The sequence below is a fragment of the Anser anser genome (genome assembly GCF_964211835.1).
Source record: "Anser anser genome assembly, chromosome: 5".
Taxonomy (NCBI): domain Eukaryota; kingdom Metazoa; phylum Chordata; class Aves; order Anseriformes; family Anatidae; genus Anser; species Anser anser.
The window spans coordinates 26,262,656-26,284,121 of record NC_139725.1 but is presented as its reverse complement, the minus strand read 5'-3'; the positions used below and the strand labels follow the sequence as shown (position 1 = coordinate 26,284,121).

Sequence of the window (21,466 nt, the reverse complement as noted above, 5' to 3'; positions counted from 1 at the left end):
TTTGCTGGAGGGTGGAGGGGGATTTAAAATATTTTGTGTAACTATTTTATTATTATTATTGCTTTTAGTCTTAACAAACATACCAGTCTAAATTTAGTCACTTGGTTTTCCACAGAACTTAGAATAACATTTCAAAATACACTGACCAGGAGTCCTGCTCATAGGACCTAAGATCTGTCTTTTGTTTATGGGCCAGTGGTGGACTTTCCACAAAAGGTTTGAAAGGAGGCAGTAAGAATCAGTTGAAAGCAGTTCTTCCTGCCCAGAGGGCTGAAGAGGAAGGCACTGTTCTCTTCAGAGCCTGATCCATCATGTGTGGAAATCAGTAGCAATAGTAGAGGTGCTACTGCTTTCACATATACAGAATTTGAGTCAATCACATCCACATAAACAAAAGCAAAACATTATTCTTCTATGTTTAAAAACATACATGAACATAAACACACACAAAAAAACTCTTTGTTTTTGGTCAATTCACATAGAAAGTACTGCCACTAAGACACACAAGTTCTGCAGAACGACAGCTATGAGGCTTAATTCTTCCTAATATTTCTGATCAAAATTTCATCATGCCTTACATTTTAAGGGACAAATAGTAAAACACCAGCTTTTTTATTTGCTTATGAAAGTTTTGAATTACTTTTTTCCTCTAGAGTTTTTACATGTTTAGTTGAGTTTTAGAGGAAAATATATTTATGTTTTTATTTCAGTTCATTTTTTGAAATACTGTTTCACATCAGTGGGAGATAATTTACTTATGCAGTAAACTTGAAATTACCTTTAAGGAATTTGACTGCTGCTATTTGATTGTACTTTATATAGTAACTCACCTTGCATACAGGTATGTATGGATCTGGAGAAAGTAAATGATTCGTTTTCTACTCTTACATATGGGTGGCTTTTAAGTGACAGCTCTAATGCTCAGCTGTCTTTGGGTTGTATGTGAAGTCACCTTTATCACAGCATTAGGAGCAAACAAAGGGAAATTATCAGGTGGCAAAGTGGTATGATGGCCCAGGTGTTCCTGCCTACAGCCAGTGCAGTCGGCACAGGAAAGAGTGAGACAAAGTGGTTTCCCTGTGTTCCCCTGACTTCCCAGCTGCTCCAACTCTCAAGTCCATTGCAAACCCCAGATACTTGAGCTTACACAAACTAGCCTAGACTACAGGCTGCATAACTTGTTGAAAGAGCTCAAATTATGTTATGGATGGTTACCTGTGTATACTCTTGGTACTATACATTCCTCATTCACGGGCTATGTTTGGGGTCTTCTGCTATCTTGTACAAACAGAGCACTTGCTGTAACTGACAAGGACTGGTGGTGTAGCCAAGAGAGTGAGTAAGGGGAATTCAGCAAATTCTCTATTAAGATGTGATTTGTACCATGACATTTTTAGCAATCCCTGCATTTAATTCTTAAGTAAGTAAAGAGGACTCTTCTCCTTATAATCTTGCATTACGCCCACCAGCTTATTGTGGCTACACTTGTTTAAGCAATTACATTTGTTTAAACTTTCCTTGGGCTTCTTGATATGCAGCTGTGAGTTGGTCATACCTAGATTTAAGGCAGACCCCACTGGCAGAGAGTTCAGCAGAAGTGAATATAGCAAATACAAGCATAGAATTTTATTGCAGGACTTAGTGCTAAGCTTTTAAATTATTTACGAGCGTAAAATTCAAAAATTCGCATGAATTCCCTGTCTAATTTTACACTCCTGCCTAAAGAGGATGGAACATTGCTTAAATAGCACAAATCAGAGTTTTTCAGCTTGGAGCTTCCTTCCTAATTCCTCCCACCTCAGATTTACCACTTACTGACGGCTCTCCATTTCGTGGAACTCCTGACCCTATACATCTGTTAAAGGGGACAGTTCAAGATGAACACAGACTCCTACTCAGTAGGACTGCAGTGTTCTCTTAGCTCCTACTAGATGCTTGAACAAGCATAGGGCTTAAGTGAAATCCTTTAGCTGAGTCCAAATCTGTTCTTATTTAGGGACTAATCCAAAGCCTGTTAAATCAACAGAAAGATTTTGGTTGACTTCAGTGAGCTTTGGATCAGGCCCTTTCTTGCTAATACATCTGAAATCAATGGAGCTACATTGGGCTTCTGCCAGTAAAACAGGAGAAAAAAAAAAAAAGAGAGGGATTGTCCTTCTCCTTTATTCATGCGGTATCTAATGCATTGAGGTCCTGGTGCTGAAGCAGTGCTCCCGAGTGTTTCCCTGATACAATAATAATTGTTTTGACCTGATTACATCACGTGGTATTCATGAATTCCTAGCCAGCTGGGTAAATAATTCAATTGTTTAAAACATCTAGGTATGCTGTGCATCGACCTCATGCCCAAGCATTCTTTCAGTCTTCCAAATGCTTCATATCAGACAATTTCTTGCTAAACATAAAAAGGGAGGCAAATATTTTTTTATTTCAGGGCAAAACAGTTACTTTTCTTATTTTTATGCTATCAGATTGTAAAGAAAGCTGTTTAAAATGAAAAATAGTTCACAGAACATGGAAAACTTAATGAGTGTAATTTCTACTGTCAGTTCACTGCCTTGAGAAAATTATTAAAGCCCTGTGCCTTCTCTACAGTCAAAAGGCTACAAGCTTTTTATCATTTCTTTGTTACTACCTTTTATTTTTATTTCTATTTCTCAGAGTTAAACTGAAGTACAGACTATGACTTGTCACTTGTTAACGGTTTAAATGAAGGAATTAGCATTTTGGAGATGGCAAATAATTTTAGTCAAACATCGGCATATACCTTCCATTTTTAGAAGTGCCTACAACAACCAAAGTAGGACCTCAGTCTGGCAAGGACTTACACATTGCTTAACTTCATGTACTGCAAGTCCTCATATTGAAAATAAAGAGGCTCGCAGTAGAGTTAATATTGACCATCTCAGCCTTTGCAGGATTTGTGCTTCAGTGGTGAAATAACACTTACTAGGAAGCAGGTAGTTCATACAAATGTGAAAATACAAAATCCATACAAATCCAGCTGAAAGACACTCTTGGAATCCTGTGCTCTGTAAGCATTTTGGTTACATAATACATGTGAATACTGGGAGTTCCTTCTCAAAAATTACTTACAGAAAAAGTTCCTAATTATGTTTTCTATAGGCTTTTTCATTCCATTCCTAAACTACAAATGTTTTCCTTAAAGAGAAAGCTAGTAAGTTTTGTTTGTTCTAACTTATTAGACTTTGATTAAATTTCACGTGCTTCTGAGTCCATACACTTAAGATTCATTTTGTGTATTCAGACGCTTAATTTCTTCTGTGCAAAACATCTGTTACTATGTGAAAGTGTGTTTGAGTAAGAAAAGGTTCCTGGTTAATTTTTTTTTTTTTGGTGTGTGTGTGTGTTAAATTTAGACATATTTTTCCAGATAAAACAAAGCATTAATTAAGTCTAATGCTTCTTAATAGTCTTGCTTTTCTTCAACAGTGCTTTACCCATTTTGCCTAAAATAGTAGATTCCCTTAAGTTTAAAGTATTACTTGTTTATTTTTTGATTTAGAAATTACCAAAATGCTTAATGCATTTAGCCATCTTTCGTTTTACAGAAACAAATAAGCCGATCTGTGCTAGCATCTCAGCTGACTTTACAACTTGGTACCTTTTCATGTACAAAGATGACTGCAGCACTTATACTTCAGTTCAAGAGAGAAGCAATAATGCAGTTTTCCATTAAAAACAAAACAAACAAAAAAACAAAGATTATCTTCATATTGAGTATTTTTTTGTTTTGATTATTTTATTGCTTTCTTTCAGTGTGATTAAGGGACCATATCTGAATTTCCCTAAGTTCACAAACTTCCTTTAGTGACCTTGAGTTAGATGTAGCTGATAAAAATTTTCTGCCATGCATATCTGCAATTATAGATGATACACTTTTGTTTAGTTGTGAATTGGTTGTCTTAATTATTTTCCTGAGCTAGATCTTATTATTCTTATTTGCAGCTTTGACCATACTTTGCCATAAAGTTCTGTCTATGAGCAAGATTCTTATGAAAGAAGGGCTTTATTGCTTTTCTTCTTTTTTCTTTCTCTTTTTTTTTAATTATTCATTCATTCTATTAATCTATAACTCAGGCTCAGCTGCAGATTTGCCCCTTTTTTGGTTTGTTTTCTCTTCTGATTCTGAATTTGGGCAGTTACATGTTTCATAGTCAGACCTTTCTAATCTGGTAATTCATCAGTGACATTCAGAGTTTGGTTTCAAACCCCTCTCTGCTTTCTTGTAAACTAATCCTACAGTCCTAGGACCACCAAAGAGAATTTCATTTTAGCTCGAAGTCCACACTGTCAGAATTCAGGTTTACTGTATGCCAATTAACCCTCCTTTAAGCTCTTCCAAATGGCTATCAATCTGGTTTGTTTAAAAGAAATAAGCTGTCCTTTTATTTTAGAACTAGTAATGAATTTTATATGTTTCTAAAGCAATTTTCTGCATTCTTACCAACTTCACTGATGTGAATGTAAAGTACACAGTAGGTCAAATTCTGACTTCAGTGGGAGTTGATGGGAGTGCAGTCTGTATATTTGAAAGCAGAATTGATTCAATCTTCGTGTGCCTGTGCAGAAAAAAAAAATAATCTTATCTCTATATAATTTGTCTTCATATAATCAGAGAATATAGATTTGAGTTTGTATTTCATGTTATTTTCTCTGACTACCTTACATGAGCTCAGAAGAGATACTTATGTTCTTACCAGGGATGTGTGTATATATATATACATATTTTTTTCCTTGTTTATTCACATATAAACATTTTGCATGCTTCCTTAGAGAATTTCCTTGTAAGGTTCAGTTGTTCTTGAGACTGAGAACTTGTCTAGTGCATAATTTGTAAGCTATGCAGAGAGCACCCTCCAGCTGAGACAAACCCGAGAACAACTCGTTTGGACCTGGCTTTTTAATTTTTTTTTTATTTTATATTTTTATTTTGCTTGCCTCTGTGGTGCTCTTGGATGTAAGGCTCCTAGTTTGAGCTGTGGCTGTAAGGAGCGGGGTAGACCCATGCGTGTCCAGATGTCCAGTGGAAGATCCATGTATCAGTTTTCTGTTCTGGTCTTCTGGCAAACAGCTGTCTGTGATAACATGCTACATTTTATTTTAGATCATTTGAGAAGGATATTGCTTCTGAACACAAAAAACACACAATGCCCTCTGCTCCTTTGCCTTCTCAATGTTCATTAACTACTCTTGCATTGGCTGTTGTATTTAATGGAAGTGGGGTGTAACTTGTATGGCAAAATGAGATGATCTCCTCCAAAAGAGAAGGGAGAATGTCAGCTACACTTTGGGCAGGAATGCTGTGGTTAAATTCAGGCAAAACTGTCGATTTTTGCTTGTGTGCTTCACCTTAATGCTGAATACAAGCTGTATCTCTCACATTCAGAAGAAAGACTTTTCATTTCTACCAAGCTTTTATGGTTTAAATACCTGACTCAGAAGCTTTGTTCTACTCATATGTTACTTTTTCTGCCTTTTTATAGTAGTCCCTTAAACAATTTCATACCTAGTACCTTTTTTAAGACTGCTATGGATATGAAATATTGACATCTCAAAAAAAAAAAAGATTTTTCAAACTCATTTAGGCCTTTAACATAGCATTAGAATATTTCCTCTGTAAATCATCTCTCACATATTAAAAAGCAACTGTCATTTGGTTTCCTTCCTGTCTTATATGTATTTGAGGTTATAACAATAGTAGTTCTAACCTTAGCTTTGTTGTTGTTTTTTTTTTTTCTTTAAGTTGATGACTTTGGTGAGGGAGGAGGGGATCTCTCTATTAGTTACATTAAGTTTCCATAAAGGTGTGGGGTTTTGTTGTTGTGTTTTTTGTTTTATTTGTTTGTATGGTATGGTAGAGAAAATAGTAGGACATAGCTGGGGAGGATTAAATCTTTTAAAAAGTGAATTTTGTAAAATCTGGGGCATGGACAAAGATTTGTCAAATTTTGCTTGAATCAGCCTTCATCTGCTATGAGAAACAGTAGGTCTGCAGACAGGCTATGGCTTTTGTCACGTCCAGGGGAATCCACTGAATCTTGGCCTTCATTTAGGATTCCCTCCTGATGAGCAAATTCCCATGACCGCTTTTGAAGCTTTAAAAGCTTTGGTTTTGTTTTAAAAGGCCTCTGAGCACAGGCAATGTTTTCATAGGCATTTAGAAACAAAAAACTGAGCTTTTAAACCTTCAAACGTCGCTGTGGGGATTCACTTCACTTCTCAGCAGACCAAGTCTGAGATAACACCTGCAAGAAGTGTGTGTATGTGCGTGTGGATTTTGTGAAAATCGTGATGCATGATCTCTACTGACCCACAAATGTGACAGTGTGTGTGCGTGTGTATACATCTTATTGTTATGTTTCACTACTATTAATTTTTAAGAGCAAACTATTATTTTGGTTCTGTGGAATGACTGATGTGGGTAAGCCTATTTTGTTTTTAGATTGCTTTTCTTTCTTTTCCCAATATATCTTCTAATGCAAATGCTAATGCTAACAAATGGTCTTCAGAAGAACAGACTATGTGAAAGTCCCTGATTATATTTCATTATCAAAAGTTTTTTTTTATTTGGCTTTGCCTCAGCCTTACTTTTCTACAGTTAACGCTACTAGTGCAGTAAAAGGTGGTGTTCTTTGAGTAGGTGGGTCACAGCATATCTAAACCCAGATCTGCGATTGTCATATTAGAAATCCCAGAATCACAGAAGGGTTTGTGTTGGAAGGAACCTTAAAAATCATCCAGTTTCAACCCCCCTTCCATGGGCAGGAGCACCTTCCACTAGACCAGGTTGCTCAAATGTATGATAGAAATGAGCAGACAAATCATAAGAACAGTCAAATAACAGCAGTATTAATTTGCACTGCTTTTCAGTTACATTTCTTTGCATCTTAAATACCTTAGGTGAATTTTTTTAATATTTTGGGGGGAAGGGTAAGGGAGTTCTTAGAATTAAGAGTAGATACTAAACAAAGATATTAACAGTGCTTTTCTCCTGTCCTGTGCTGTTCTCAAAACACCTGTTAAAACAAATATGCACATATTTTGGGATTGATGATACTAACTGGCAAACTTGGCACCAAATAACCTGCTGAAACTAAAATGTTGATGCAGAACATGTGCTTAACTTAACAGTCCATAACCCTGTTTTCAGAACATTGAAATACCTACCCCGAGGAAAGCTCATAAAACTAAGGTCTTTAAAGTTTGTAGATTAGACCAACGAAGCTGCAGTCATTTTTAAGAGCATGTGTCTTCATTGACTCCCATTAATTCAAGATGGCCAACTGTGTGAAATAAGAGGTATGAAAGTACTGAAGGGCATTTTTGAAAGTGTGCTTTCCAGAGGTTCAGTGGTTAAAGGAATAAGCAGAAAAATGATGCCTGGAAAGGCAAGCAGGAAGCATTTGGAAGGACTATACATTGCAGACAGTTCTGAAAGAACCTCAGCTCAGTTTCTGAGGGTATTTAATTGAGCTTTTTACAACACAAAATGCTTAATTCTTCTAGAAATTCCCAGTGCCCTTAAGATTCTACTGCTTACGATTAGATTGAGTAATTTGGAATATCTGTAGCTGTGTTTCCCCATGTGTAACATTCCAGCCATGTCTGTCTTACTTTACTGTTAAATATATAATTTATAACTAGATAACAATCCTGATAAGCTTGTTTGAATCCATTCTAGAAAGAAATTGTTTTGTATTGTGTGTGATAGCTTCAAGCTGCTTTATAGTAACTGTCCTCAACAAGGAAGGAATCTTTGTTATATTATTCATCTGGAGGCACTAGAAATTAAAAAGCTGAGCTACTATAGCAACTAGGACCTATTTTTTGAAGTGTTCCTGGAGAAATAAACTTTCTGCACCAGGCAAACCTGAATTTGTAATAAACGTATGAACACACATCATTTTTCTTTTTGCACTTGTCCACACAGTGTGCATGTTTGTTTGTTACTTTTAAATGGAAGAAATTAGAATAGGATATATTAAACTGAATAGGATTTTCATCATTAAATTTTTCTGGCTGCCCAACTTTTCTGACAAATTGCTTGCTATATTCCATTTCACAAAATGCTTGCGTTTTTTGCCTCCAGACTATATGCTTTACTGTTATATACTTTGGAATATGGTACTTTTATTTCTCTCCTTTCTCTTTCTTTTTTTCTTTTTTTTTTTCCTCCCCTGGAATAAACCAGAAGCATCTTCTTGTGCAGAGTAATGTGACAGAAAAGGAAAATAGAATACTTCAGCAGTGAATTGGTGAGGGCGGGGGGGCGGACTGTTTTTTCTCAGTGTTCCTTACAGTTTTTGATAATTGAACAAAACTGGGGGAAAAAAAAACAAGTTGCTCTTAACAAGGAAATTATTTAGAAGTGCAACGTGTTTACATATCTCAATGAGAACAATGCATTGTTAGCTGTGACTGCATGCATCACATGATGCAACCTTTTGACAACCAAGTGTCTGCTGGAGACATCTGTGAAGGGTGACCTTTCGCCCTAAGGAAGAATGCTCTGAAGGTGGGGAATGCAGTTATCTGTCCTGGCCCACCGTGCAGAGGCTGCCCACTGCCACCCTCGCACCCGCCTTCTTACGTAGCTCTTCAAATACAGATCGGGTGAGCCAAAACTTAGATTGTCCTGAAAAAAACAGAAAATAGGCAACTTGCTTTTACCTTGCTGGGAAGGCAGAAGTTAAGTCAGGGACCTCAGACAGTATGAGATCAGAATGAGACCCTTAACCTTTATGTAGTCCCATTAACTAATAAGTCACCTGAACAGGAATTGCTAATGTCTGATGTGCCTGCCACTCCCTCAGATCGTTTACTTCTGTCAATGACTTGTTACCAGTGTTCTGGAAGCCAGTATATAAGCAGCACGTTACCTTTCAGACAAGCAGGTTCAAATTATAAATTGCAGTATACAGGCACAGGAGGTACCAGCCTTTTCTTTTTCAGGCAGTGGGAAAGGAGAGGAGGAGGGCTTGGGTGGATTGAGGAAGAAACAATAATAATAAAATACATTCATCTGAAAACATTCCCAGTGCTTCTGAGTTTTGTAGAAAAGAAAAATCCTGTGCCCTGGCTCTAATCTGAGAAACTTTTTGTTGTCATGCTCATTTTCATTCACAAGCTTTGATTTCCTAGTACAGGTGACTCTTTGAACAGCAACAACATGTTGGCAATTGCTTCTTCTTGTAGTGTTGTGCTGTGCTGCTGTGTTTACAGTGGTCATTCACAGACAGCCACCGGCTGCCTGTTGGTCAACAAGGACCCACATCCCACTTGTTGTAAGTGAAGTGGTGGTTTCTTGTCTCAAGTGGCTGTAGTGCTTTCTGCATGTGATTTTTTTTTTAACTTAAAAAAAAAAAATTATATAAGTATCTGTGGCTGCTAAAACAAAGCAGCAAATATTGCTTCCCAAAAGGTGGAGCAGCTTGAAGAAAACAGGTTACTCCCCCCGCAACACCCTTTAGTCCCACAGAATGACTGCATGCTTCAGCATGGATTTCGCTGCTAGTTGGATCCCAGGAGGCCTTATTGAGTGCAGCACTGCTCAGGGAGTTGCAGCTGTATAAAGCGGGGGGAAAAATGTAGTTTGTACGAATTGTTCTTTACCTTGGTTTTGGGTTCAGAATGGCAGCTGCACTCCGACTTTGTGTGTGACAGCACAAAGGACAGCAAAAGTGAAAAGCAAGTCAGCAAGTAGAGAGACAAAAGCAATGATCAGCTAATACAGCTCCACATGGCCTAACTAATTTATGAGAAAAAAACTGTTCTGTTCATTGGATCAGCACTCTGAGGAGGCAGGTGGAATTGTAGGAAGTTTTCATTGAGTCTCTTGAGCAAGTAAGGAAGACACTAGAGATTCTTCTCAGTTTGAACTTTATCAGGGTCTACGCTTAATCAATATGGTATTGGAAAAAGAATTAATTACTAAAGCAGAATAAAACAGCTGCATTTTAAACTAAGGATCCATCAATTCAGTAATCTTCCAGTTACAGGCTAGGTGCCGTGAGGATCATTTTGACTCCATGTAATGAGGAACTGAGGGAGTTTCCTCATGAACAGGCTGGGAATTCACATTAGCCTATTTCAGCTATTTGTCATCAGTACAACTCATTTCTCCCCTTCTGAATTACAATTTGTATTTGATATACTGTCAAACCCACAAAATTCCCATATTCATGGGACTGAAAGCATTAATGCGGAAATCATTGTCACCATGAGAAAAAGTCTTAACCTTCCTGAGCCTCTTTATTCTATAGGCTGCGGCTTGAGTGGTTTCATGCCGGACATACCTCTATTGTGTTCATTGTGAGGGTCAGGGACCTGCCTGTTGAAGAAGCAGTAATTTGAACACAGCCTGTAAATGTTTCATCTGTAATTTCCATAATGGTGAATTTCAAGGAGGGCTGAGAAGGGTTATGGGAGATGAATTAGGTTTTTAGTGAGCTCATTAGGAAGCCAAACAGAGTTTAGACAGCAAGGCGGTGAGTGTGGCTGTAATCAGTTCTGCTCGCTTTGTTCTCTGCCTTCGGGACATTTTTTGAAAACTTCATGGCAGGGGCTGATGAGAATATACTGAGCAGAGGCTGCAATCTGATGGTTGACTTGTTGATTTGTAAACCTCTTAATTCATTTTTTGTTCAATTTAATCTTTTCTTTCTTAAGGAAAATTAGTTGAATGTTAGCCCTCTTTGCACTATTCACCTCTTAAATTATGCTCATTTTGAGGAGCTTGTTATGCCTGAATAAACATGAAATGACTTGGCATTTTCCCATAAGAGGCACACCCATTTTAATACCATGTATTTACCATTCCTGGAAATGTCTCATTAACTTCTGAAAATCTGTGAGCATGATATTTTTGGGCTACTGTAACACACCTCTTGGCAGTCACAGAAGGCAGTTTGGTTAATGCCTCATAATATCCATTTTTATTCTCAACATGAAGAAAGGCTCTCTATAGAAAATTGATGCAGTTTGCTCTGCTAATTTTCATGCTCATTCCAATTAATTTAACATGACCCAGATTTTCTTCCTCAGGCTCATCCTGACTAATTAGTAAGGCAACACCTAGAACAAGTTCTGTTTAATAACATTGAGGAACACTAGTTGTGAGTGATTTTGATGCTAATAAAGATATTCACTGATGGGACAGATATTTGATGTCAATTATGGTATGTAATTTAGAAGTCCCAATGTGCTGGATAGAGTATAGGAAGGCTGGCAAATCACTGTGGGAGATAATTTTTTTATTTTTTTTTTAAGACTTCCAAAGCACCTAGCTGTCCTCAGGGACCAATTAGTTTATTTTTTTTTGGTACAACTAGTAGTATTGTCAACTAATTCCCCAGTAATAGATGGGGTGGTGCTGCTAAGGAAGTACAATATGTGAAGCCCCAACAGCTAGGGTCCAGGCTTGAGTTATTTACTGAACCTTATCACATATGGGAAAAGCAATCATGGGTATCAGAAAACAGCACTGGTTGAAGACAAGAGGATGACCTGCTCATCTTCTTGACTTAGCTTCTCATTCCTTTTCTTTGTCCAGATGAATCAATTTGGTAAGAAATAAATAGGGTTGAAAAAGAGGCCCCATTAATGCTTCATAAATGAATTATGGATGCTGGAATTTCTTATTTCAGAAAAATGGCCCCAGATCTGCACTTCATGTGATAATTCTCTCCTCTACTCTGCAAGCCAGGGAGAAGTTATCTGCGTCAATATGTAGGGCTAGTGCTTATGTAAGTGTCCTCACTGCAGAGCCTGGCAGTACACATGGGTCCTGATCTCTCAGAGCTCTTTGCCTCATCCCTGGGAAAGCCAACTAGTTTTTTGTATGTTGTCCACACCGGCAGCACCACAGAGTATGCAGCAGGTGAAGAGGGAGTTCCAAAGAATGTTTTGTCATTGAGTTCATTGGAAATAGAAACAGGAAAGGCTAAATCCTGTTTTTTACATGACCTCTCAGAACAAATTTCCATTTATGCCCCAGGAATCAGATATGAATAAAGACTGAATGACAATACTATTAACACTTCAGGATTTTGATCAGCCATAGATATAAAAGCCTGTGTGGCGCCTCTGCTGAAGTTGCTGCACTAAGATCTGCTTTTGCTCCTAGTAATGTACATGAAAATACTGTTCTTTAGCCAAAAGAGAGAAGAAGTGAGGTGTCTTTAAGCATCTATTTTGTCACAAGTACTTATGTCCAAGAAACTGAGTTCTAACGGAGTACTTAAGGACTTAAAGAGCATGCTCTGTGGTATTTTAACCCTTTAAGATATGCATTTTGTGATGAACATGAAATAGTAAACACAAGAACCATACTCAAATTTAAAAAAAAATGTAGTGCTTAAATGAGCACAAGAGTGCATTGACATGTTTATCTTAAAAGCAATAATATATAATATTCACTTATTGAAGAACCACCACCAATTGTTATCAAAAGGAATTTTGTGTATTACTTTTAAAGCAGTTTTCATTGAAAGTTATGTTCCTTACTCATTTAAGTACTCTTGAAAATCCTTATCCCTAAAAGTTTTCCAAAGGTCACTTCTTTGTGAGCCCGTAACAGAAAAGGGAATAGAATATCTTGTGTTATATAAAATGCTTCAATGCTATTAGCATCTCAGTCCTTAGCTGCTGCATAAATCTCTGGTAAGTTTTAAATGCTGACATAATAAAACACAGGTAGGAATTGCAAAAGGGGGTTAATGTCTTTGATGCAAATCTTAATTGCCAAAATCTTATTTGCTTTTTTTTTAATTTTATTTTTATTTTTATTTTTTATTTTAGCCCTCATTATTTCAAAGAGTTTTTAAGAGGAGGGGGAGAAGGAGACTCTGTGAAGTTTATTCTAGTACATAATGCCTTTAAACTCTGTAGTTTCCAGCTTGGTGCCACTAACCAACAGAGAAACTGTTTTTGTGAACAGTCTTGCAGTAAAGAGTCAGAGATGACCACGTCTATGGCGATTCCTAACTGGTGTCAGAACATGACAATTCCTTGTTCTGGGTCAGCGGTGAATACCTCACTCAAATGGTGCAAAGTCAGCCAGTTCTTAATTTTTTATCTCCTCAAGAGTGCATTCAGTGACTTTATCACTGAGAAGAATGACTCCCCTGCCTAGTGTGATCAAGATCTGGAAATGTGCTGCCTCAGCACATTTAGCCTAGACTGCTGCTTGACTGGTGGGGCTTAGATTTGATCTTATGGCATATGTGTCAGTTCTCTAATGGGCTGAGTGAACAGCCTGTCCAGAGGGAAACTCAGCTTTACCCATCTGAACCTGAATCTGGAAGAGAAGTCTTGTAATTTGCCATGTTTTTTGTTTGGGGATCCCTTCATACAGTCAATCCTATCTCCTCAGAGGGCGAGTGGGATGAGGGCAGTTCTCTGGAGCCCAGCCTGTTAGGTTCTTCCCCTAAGTTCAGGAGCACAGGCCAGTCTAGGAAGACTTTGTAGGCACTGCATATTTGTCTCTGGCAACATTTTCTGCTGCAGTGAAAGACCTGAAGTGAAATTTTAGGCTTATGAACAGAAAAGCAAGGCATCAGCTCTCAGAGTGGGGGTCTGTGCTTTTTTAGTTTTGTGCCGTGAATTTCTACGCAAATGGTGTTATAACAAGACAGCGTCCTGTGGTTTTGTTGTTTTTCTGCTTCTCTATTTTGTAAATCCATTTCTTGGAAATTTTTGTCAAAAGCTTTTCCCTGTGTTTCTACAAAATTTTGTTCCTCTGTCACTTCTTTTGATCACTTAAAACAGGTCCAAACTGTCCTGTGGGACAGGCTGGGTATGGAGAGAGTAGAAGACCATGGCCTTCCCTTCTTGTTACTTTGCTTTTTTTTTATCATGACATCATGAAACAATCAAGTAAAACTCTAAGACAGGAGAAAATATGTTGCTTGTAAGCCTTTCTGATGTCATAAAGATTGATCTTTATTTTATTTTTTTCTGCCAGCCAGTTGAAATCTTCACGTCTACGTGCTTCCTTTTCAGTTTGAGGCATTTGGGTATTCTCAGCTTTATCTTCGCTCATGGCTGAAGCTAGATTCTAAGAAACTAGCAGGGACTGAGTAGGTGCTTGGCTCTTAAATGCTTGCTCTTATTATCTGTAAATGTCTACTGATTTCAAAAGACAGAGTGTTTCAGACCATTCCATTAACCACTTTTAAGCATCCAGTACATACTGCAGATGAGACACCCCTGGCTTACACTTCACCTATCAGGCTTCTTGCAGGACAAGAACCCTGAAAAAAAATGTTCACCGAAAGTAAACGTGGGCAGATCCAAAGTATGTAATTGTCAGCTGGGACATTATTCACCAGCTTCAGCAAGCACTGGATCAAGCCTTTGTTGTTAACACCAAATAGCATGTTTTCAAATACCTAACAAGCACTCTACATTTAAAGTATGGGGTTTAGCTTAAACCTAAGAAAGCAGACTGTCAGTGTTCCAACGTAACCCTTCACATTCTGGCATTTTCCAGACTGCCAGCCAAATGAACACTTTAGGAGGAGGTGCATATATATGTCCGCAGCACCCAGCGGGTTTATCCACCCTACTGTGCATAGGTGTTGGAGCTCTCATGGTATGTAAGTTTTGCCAAGTTTGGAGTTTTTGTTTTTTTTTTTTTTTTTGACTATGCATTCCCAGCAAGCATCTTTTTTTTTGCTGCTGTTCAGGTGTTTGCGAATGCATATCAAGACAGTACTCTTTATTTGTATTTTCTGTAACATACACATTCGTGTACATTTTGTCACCTGGAAAAGCTTTTATGGTTCATTTTGACACTTTCTATCAAAACATTTTTATTTTTTTTTTATTCAGCCATCCTTCATTTTTTGTTATAAATCCTCCAGTAGACTAATGTGTGTTTTGGACTTGTGGCCTAACTAATGTCCTTACTAATAACTAAAGCTTTTAAATTAGTATCTCTCAGGAATAAATGTCTGTTACATATTTCTAGTCCCAACTTTTTTTTTTTTTAAATGAAGAATTGCTATGAAAGTACACTTGCATGTAATATTTCAGCTGGCACATTTTTAGTAGCTAAATAACCCTGAAAAGGGAGGTTTTAAATGTGAACAGTACACAGACACTTGCTGTATCTGTGGACATCAGTTTAAGTGATGTCTCCTAAACAATCTGTTGTGTTCAACTGCATATTGTCTAAGGGGAACAACAAGACATTAAAATACATCACAGTTTGTAACTGTGTAACAGCTGTATGGAAAATTGAGATGTTCTGAGTGCTATTTTCCTTTAAAAAAAATAAAAGGAAATTTTTATTCCTAAGGAAGCTACATTAAAGATTTAATGAAGAAAAACAGTACAGGATGTTAGCAATCATCTACTTTTAAGTTTTCCACATTGTGTTACTGTTAAATATAAACAACAACTGCAAAATGTTAAAGGTTAAATATTGATGAGATAATATTGAACTTAATTAGTTAACTTCAACTGCAGGTAGAATTTTAATTGAGTTTAGCTATTTTGACCACATTTGATATTAGTATAATGCCAAAATTACAGGGTAACAAATAACAGGATAGCAAATAATAAATGGTACTTAAAATCAAGTGTAGCTTTTTAATTTATACCAACTTTGGTACAGTTGATAGAGGAAACTAAAATCATTATCCCAGTTACTCCAGCAGGGATAGAGATGAAGAACTAAAAAAAGAAATGGTCTCTTAAAGAAGATGCTCTTTAGGCAGGAAAAAAAATTTCTCCTGATTTCTTTAATGACTTGTTATTGTTGTCTCAGCTGTAACCAGAGTCTGCAGCTGGTATTCTTAACAGAATTACTGTGAGAATGCTAAAAATATTTCTCTAAAAATATATAGAAAAACGTTTGGAAAAGAACAGCATTTAGACTGCACCACAAGGACGTTTTTTGTGACAGTGTTTAGTATGATGAAAAAATTAAACAGAATAACAGCTATTTACATTCACACTGCAAAGTAATTACTGAAGCAGACAAAATACTTAAACCTAATTTAATAATGCTTTCCTTCAGCCTAGGTGCCAAATCTGTCTGTAAATTCCACAACTTGTGCTGGGAGGTGGGGGAGGAAATGAAGTTAAAACAACGTAGGAACAAGTGCATTGAACACTTTCTCTTTTGTGAGGTACAAAGTGAGTTTCAATTTTAAAGAGAAGAGCATCATAAATCAGCACAAACCACAAGTTTTAATGAGTATGTCTCTTCTGGAACTGTGCAGTGCTTGCAATTCTGTTTGAACAAGACAAGGATCTGGTCTTGCACTCCTTACTCAGGCAAAACTGCCACTGACATTAATGGTAATTTTGCTTGAACAGAACAAAGCGCTTGATGGCAGTTATGCCAGCATGAGGGGTGTGAGATTGGGATAAACGTGCAAAGTACAACTTCAAATGGCAATGCCTTTGACTTCTCAAGCTAGCATTTCCTCCAACTACAAGGATCTTAAATCTAACATTTGCTGGTTCAAAGATTAACATTTAGCATTCTGGGAAAGACTTTCTGGACTTCAGTAACCTGATCAGTATGGTCTCCTTTTGGTCTCTGCCTCTTTCTGGTTCTTTGTATTGCAGGGCAGATGATAGTATCTGGCACATTCCTTGGATGACTTGAAGATAGCAGCCCTCTGTGTTTGGGGCTGAAAGATTGTGAACTCTGTGTTAGCAGAAATGCCACACAGGGGAGGTGAATAGAACATTAAAAAAGCTTTAGCTTTTAGGTACTGCAGTGCAAGCAGAGTTGAATTTGAGAGCTGGGACTTAAGTGGACATTTGTCCCTGCTTTCTTCCTTAATAAAATCTGAGTGTTAACTGTGGATAAGGGCATTTGAGAGATCACTAAAAATGAATCATTGAGTGCCCAGAAGAGCTTTATTATGATATACTATGGAGAACTTCAGAATATACCATGTACTTTTTATGTGCTTATCGGATGCATGTGTGAGTTACTATTACAAAGGAAATTTTGTCCTTTGCTGCAGAAGCAAAATAATTCACTGAATTAAAACTGCAAAATAAAACTCATCAAAAAATGGATCTGCGTGGTCCTTTCTGGCCCTGCATTCCCATCTAATTTTCTTTTGCCCAGTGAAAGGCTACTGAGCAAAAACCACAAGATCCAACCAGCAACATTTGTTGTGCTGTGTTGTATACGTGTGTGTAATCTTTTTTGGAAAACCCTGATACAAATACTAAAACTGGAAAAAATCTCAGTGCAGAAATCCTGACTGGCCAAACAGAGTAAACAAAATAAAGAAATTCATAAGATCCCCAGACTGACGTCAGCTTCCAGGACGGAGTCCTTGTAGGTAGATTCATGGAAGGTCTCTTAGCTTGGTTTGTTTGGCCCAATGGCAATTGGACTGCAGGAGTTATTCTGTTCCTGAAGTTCCACATGAATGTTGCCACTGCCCAGTTAACCAGTGTGAAAATAGCGTGGAAAATAAATTATTAAACTATACTGTTATTACTAACTTGCCAGCTCCAGAGAAACAAATGCAGCCGCATTTACATATGTGTCCATCTGTCTGTTTTTACACTTTATGTCTTCAGCCAGTGGGTGAAATTGTTTTAATCCAAGCTGCAGTCTGATTTTTTTTTTAGATTTTTTTTTCTTCTGATATTTGTGTGTATGTTGTTTGTAGATGGCCATGCATATTCCTGACAGTAGCTAGTTCTTAATTGTCCTTCGAAGTAACCTAATCTATCTGTCTGTGGTAGTTTTAACTGGAGTAAGCAGCGGAGTTCTCCATGGATAATTTTCGTTAGTTAGCAGATTGTTACCATCTCAATGTTGCTGAAATCCCTAATCTCAGGTCAGCGTGAAGCTGCAGTGGTTACAATCCTGTTGCCTGATGCAGTGTGAATGGAAGTGCTTTCTGTCAGAAACATGTGGTCTCTTCAGTGGAGAGCCTGCGTAAATCCTGTGTAAATAGAGGGAGGCTAACAAAGGATGAGCCCCTGCAGCTCAGAGCATTTGGAGCCATTTGGAGGCTGAATTTGCTAAATGCTGCTTATACCGCCTGAAAAGTTGAAGAGAAAGGAGCATAAAATCCCTTCTTTTTTCTCTTTCTGCTCCTACCCTGGGGGGAGGGTGTTAAGGGCCAGGGAAGCCTGAGGTAAGCCTATGAAGACTGTTTTTTCAGTGCTCTTTTGAGTGTGAAAAAGGTGGCATGGGTCACTGTCCCCTCTTTAATGTCGGAAAACCCACACAGTTAGTAAATGTTGCATGTAAACTAAAGCATTTCATCCCTTCTCCTGCACTCCACGGCACTGGGCCATGAACTAGTCACTTGAAAATCGCAGAAAAATTTCACTTCAACATGTCCGGACAGTTTAGCACAGCAGGAACGTAAGAGAGATCAGTAATTAGCAGGTTGCTTTGCTGTTCCCCTTGTCTGCATTGGAACACTTTTTTCACCTGATGTGAAAAAATGTTGAATTGTAACGCACAAACCACGAACCTGCTGGCTATATAAAAGAGCTTAAAGTTTAAACCAATGTTTGTTAGTTTTCTCTGTCAAAAAAGCTAGAACAATATGTTGGCTTTTGAATATAATCAGTGAGAATTCTCAATTCACTTGACAGATAAGCATGAGCTTTAGACATAGACCACTAAGGGCACAAAAAAGCCAGCCTTTTTTCTTCCTTATTTTTTTTTTTTTTTTATTTTTGGACAGAAAAATAATAGAAGGGGAAATGTGAAAGATTACTGTTCTGCAAATAATTTCTAAAGACTCATGTCACCAATTTTACAGCATCTATGGATATAAAAATAACGTATCTGGAATGTCATTCCTACCCTCAAGTAAATAATAAAATATTTGTAAATGCCTTTTGGAAAAAGATAAATTAGTGAACATAGTAAAGTGCCTATTCAGACACAGAAAATGAACAGTTTTTTATTGTCTCTTGTTGTAGATACACATTAGACACCAGATACCGTGCAACTCTTTAAGCCTTTAGCACATATTGCCAGATGGTAATAGAGACTTGCTCCTGACTGAGAAACTATGCTAAAATACGGTTAGACCAAGCAGAATAGCTTTGTAGGTAATGTCTAATGGTGGCTTAAGTTCTCTTTGTTTCTTTCCTATTTGAATTTATAATAGTAATTAATGCCCAGTTTGTGCAAGATGTGTATATGAAGATCTTTGCATTATTAGCTCAAAGATTTTGTATGGTTTTGTTTTCCTGAAAGCACAAGATCTTCCAAAAGAACAGCAGAGAGAAGGGCAGCCCTTTATCTCCTGCCAGCTGCTAGAAGGTCTAAAGAATAACATCTGTAGTTGGAGAGGTGGTGGTGCTGTATAAATGAAGTCTCCCTGTTCCTTCTACTGCAACAACATACAACCTTTGTTTCTCTCCAAGATGTTCCCTGAAACCTTCATATGACAGAGCACCGGCAGACGTGTCTGGTATCTCAGACACACAAAAGGGGAGGGATTGCAGGGGGCTGATTGCAGCAGTTTACCTGAGGACATCCCATTACACAATGGGACAAGTGGTAGTTGAGCATGCAGGTCAAACTGGGATGTCTCTGTCAAGACTAAACAGCTTCTGATGGCTTTGTTCCACCTGCAGTCAATCCCTTCAGTAACCAGCACTGCTCTACTGGCAGAGCACTGTTGATGATGGCACAGCTGTAAGCTGAAATGCCCACTTGAACTTTGTGTTTTTTAAAGGCCCAGGTTTGTCATTCATAATCTTACCTAACTCAGTTTCCCCTGGCAGTAAGATGCAGTTGATAAGTGCTGCTTCTGGGATATGAGGAGGCTAAGCCAACTTCCATGAGCAGTGATCGTTCAGATGGGGAGAGGGAAAAATAGAAATAAATAAATAAATAAATAAATAAAACACACACACAAAAAAAATAAAAATACCACAACCAGCACTTCATTCAAAGAACTATGATGTGCTGAAGCTGTAAGTCTAAGTGATGATTTTAACAGGATGGAATGGAGATCAGGAATTGTCCTGAAGGGTCTTTGATTCTGGAACTGACCTTCTCTCTCTATTAGTCCTCCCTACAGCACAGACTGTCACATCTTCAAAACATACTCAAACAGTTCTCTATTTCTAGCTTTTTGACAGTGGTAATGAATCGAATTTTTAAGACTTTTCTCTCGTGGTGGTGTTGATCTTAGTAATAAGCTAAACGTCCTTGTTAACTATGGTTTACAATGCTTATGCCTTCAGATGAACACATAAGTAGAAGCAAATAATTGCAAATTGTGAATATAAGCATGCGTGCAGTCTCCTCTTTGTTTTGCATTTATATCTACATATTCTACTCCATCAAAATACTGGACCAAAAGACTACAGCGTAGCTTTCTTAAAGTGAGTACAGTGCACTGCAGCTTTCCTTTTCAGAATCCTTTAATGTGACTTTCATATTGCTTGTGCTATTTTTAGTAAAATGGTGAAGTGTCTTCTCCTACGTTGCCCCTGATTAGATATCCCTTCTCTTCTCTCTTGTCATTTAGCATGACAAACAATAAAACTATAAGGGAACTCTGATGATGAAGAAACTCAAACACTAAGTCCTGAAATGTATTTGTCTGGAAACCATTTTTTTTACTGCTCTGATTGTTATGGTGGTAATATAAACTATTTCTGGAGTTTGAATCTTGGTTGTTACCAGGCTTCTGTGCTTTGGCATGACTGGGATATCCTTTCCAAGTATCATTTTTGATTAGATTGGGAATCTGTTGTGTATTCTGTTCACAAATGATGAAAAGACTAGATGAGCAGCTTCTAAGCTGCACTAGCTTCATGTCTTTCTGGGCCTTGCTCTGTGAGGAACACAAACAAGGACTAGGACTGAGATAATACTGAGAGACTGGGGGACTGTCAAAAGGAAATTCATTGATACAACATGACTGGAGATGCCTTCTGTGGGACTGGATTCTGTGTCCCCAGGAGTTCTTAGCTGTGTGAACACTGGACTCAGCAAGCTAGTCTGCCCGAGGAAGTCAGTTTGCAGCAAGTTCAGTTTGAAATTACAGTGCAATGGAAACCCTACTCTGACTACTTCCACAGTATGTTTTAAATAAGTGGTAGTCTGCTTTGCTTTCAAAGCAAAATAATCTATCTTGTGGGAAGAAACCCTCAGCATGCTAAAAGTGTCTGCACACAGAGCTAGCGTGGAACTTCCTCCTGTGTAAATAAGACCTCCATCTCCAGCCTCCTCCACAAGCACTTCGCCTTGAAGAGAAGGTCTGTAAGAAACCCTGTGTAGGTGCTTTGCAAAGCGTCTTGTATACTCTCTCCATCTTTCATAGGGGTTATTGAGACTGTTATACAGCACTGGTAGGATCTTAAATAAGTTGGGTAATACACCTGAGTCTACTGACTCGAATCCGTGTAGTCATTGACACATCTACAAAGAGAGTGCCACTTAAAAATTCTCCACTTTTCCAGAGCAGTGATAAGG

The 21,466-nt window shown here is 37.8% G+C and overlaps 1 protein-coding gene across 9 annotated transcripts in view; it reads left to right on the top strand.

Moving 5' to 3' along the window:
• Positions 1–21,466, top strand: part of MEIS2 (Meis homeobox 2) — a 172,654-nt gene that overhangs the window by 27,646 nt on the left and 123,542 nt on the right. The window contains exon 8 of one of the 9 annotated variants that reach the window (XM_083838768.1): positions 14,516–14,617. The exons of the other annotated variants lie outside the window; for them this stretch is intronic. Coding sequence (XP_083694894.1) covers positions 14,516–14,617 — 102 coding nt within the window. The remainder of the gene's footprint in view (positions 1–14,515; positions 14,618–21,466) is intronic. 9 annotated transcript variants of the gene reach the window in all.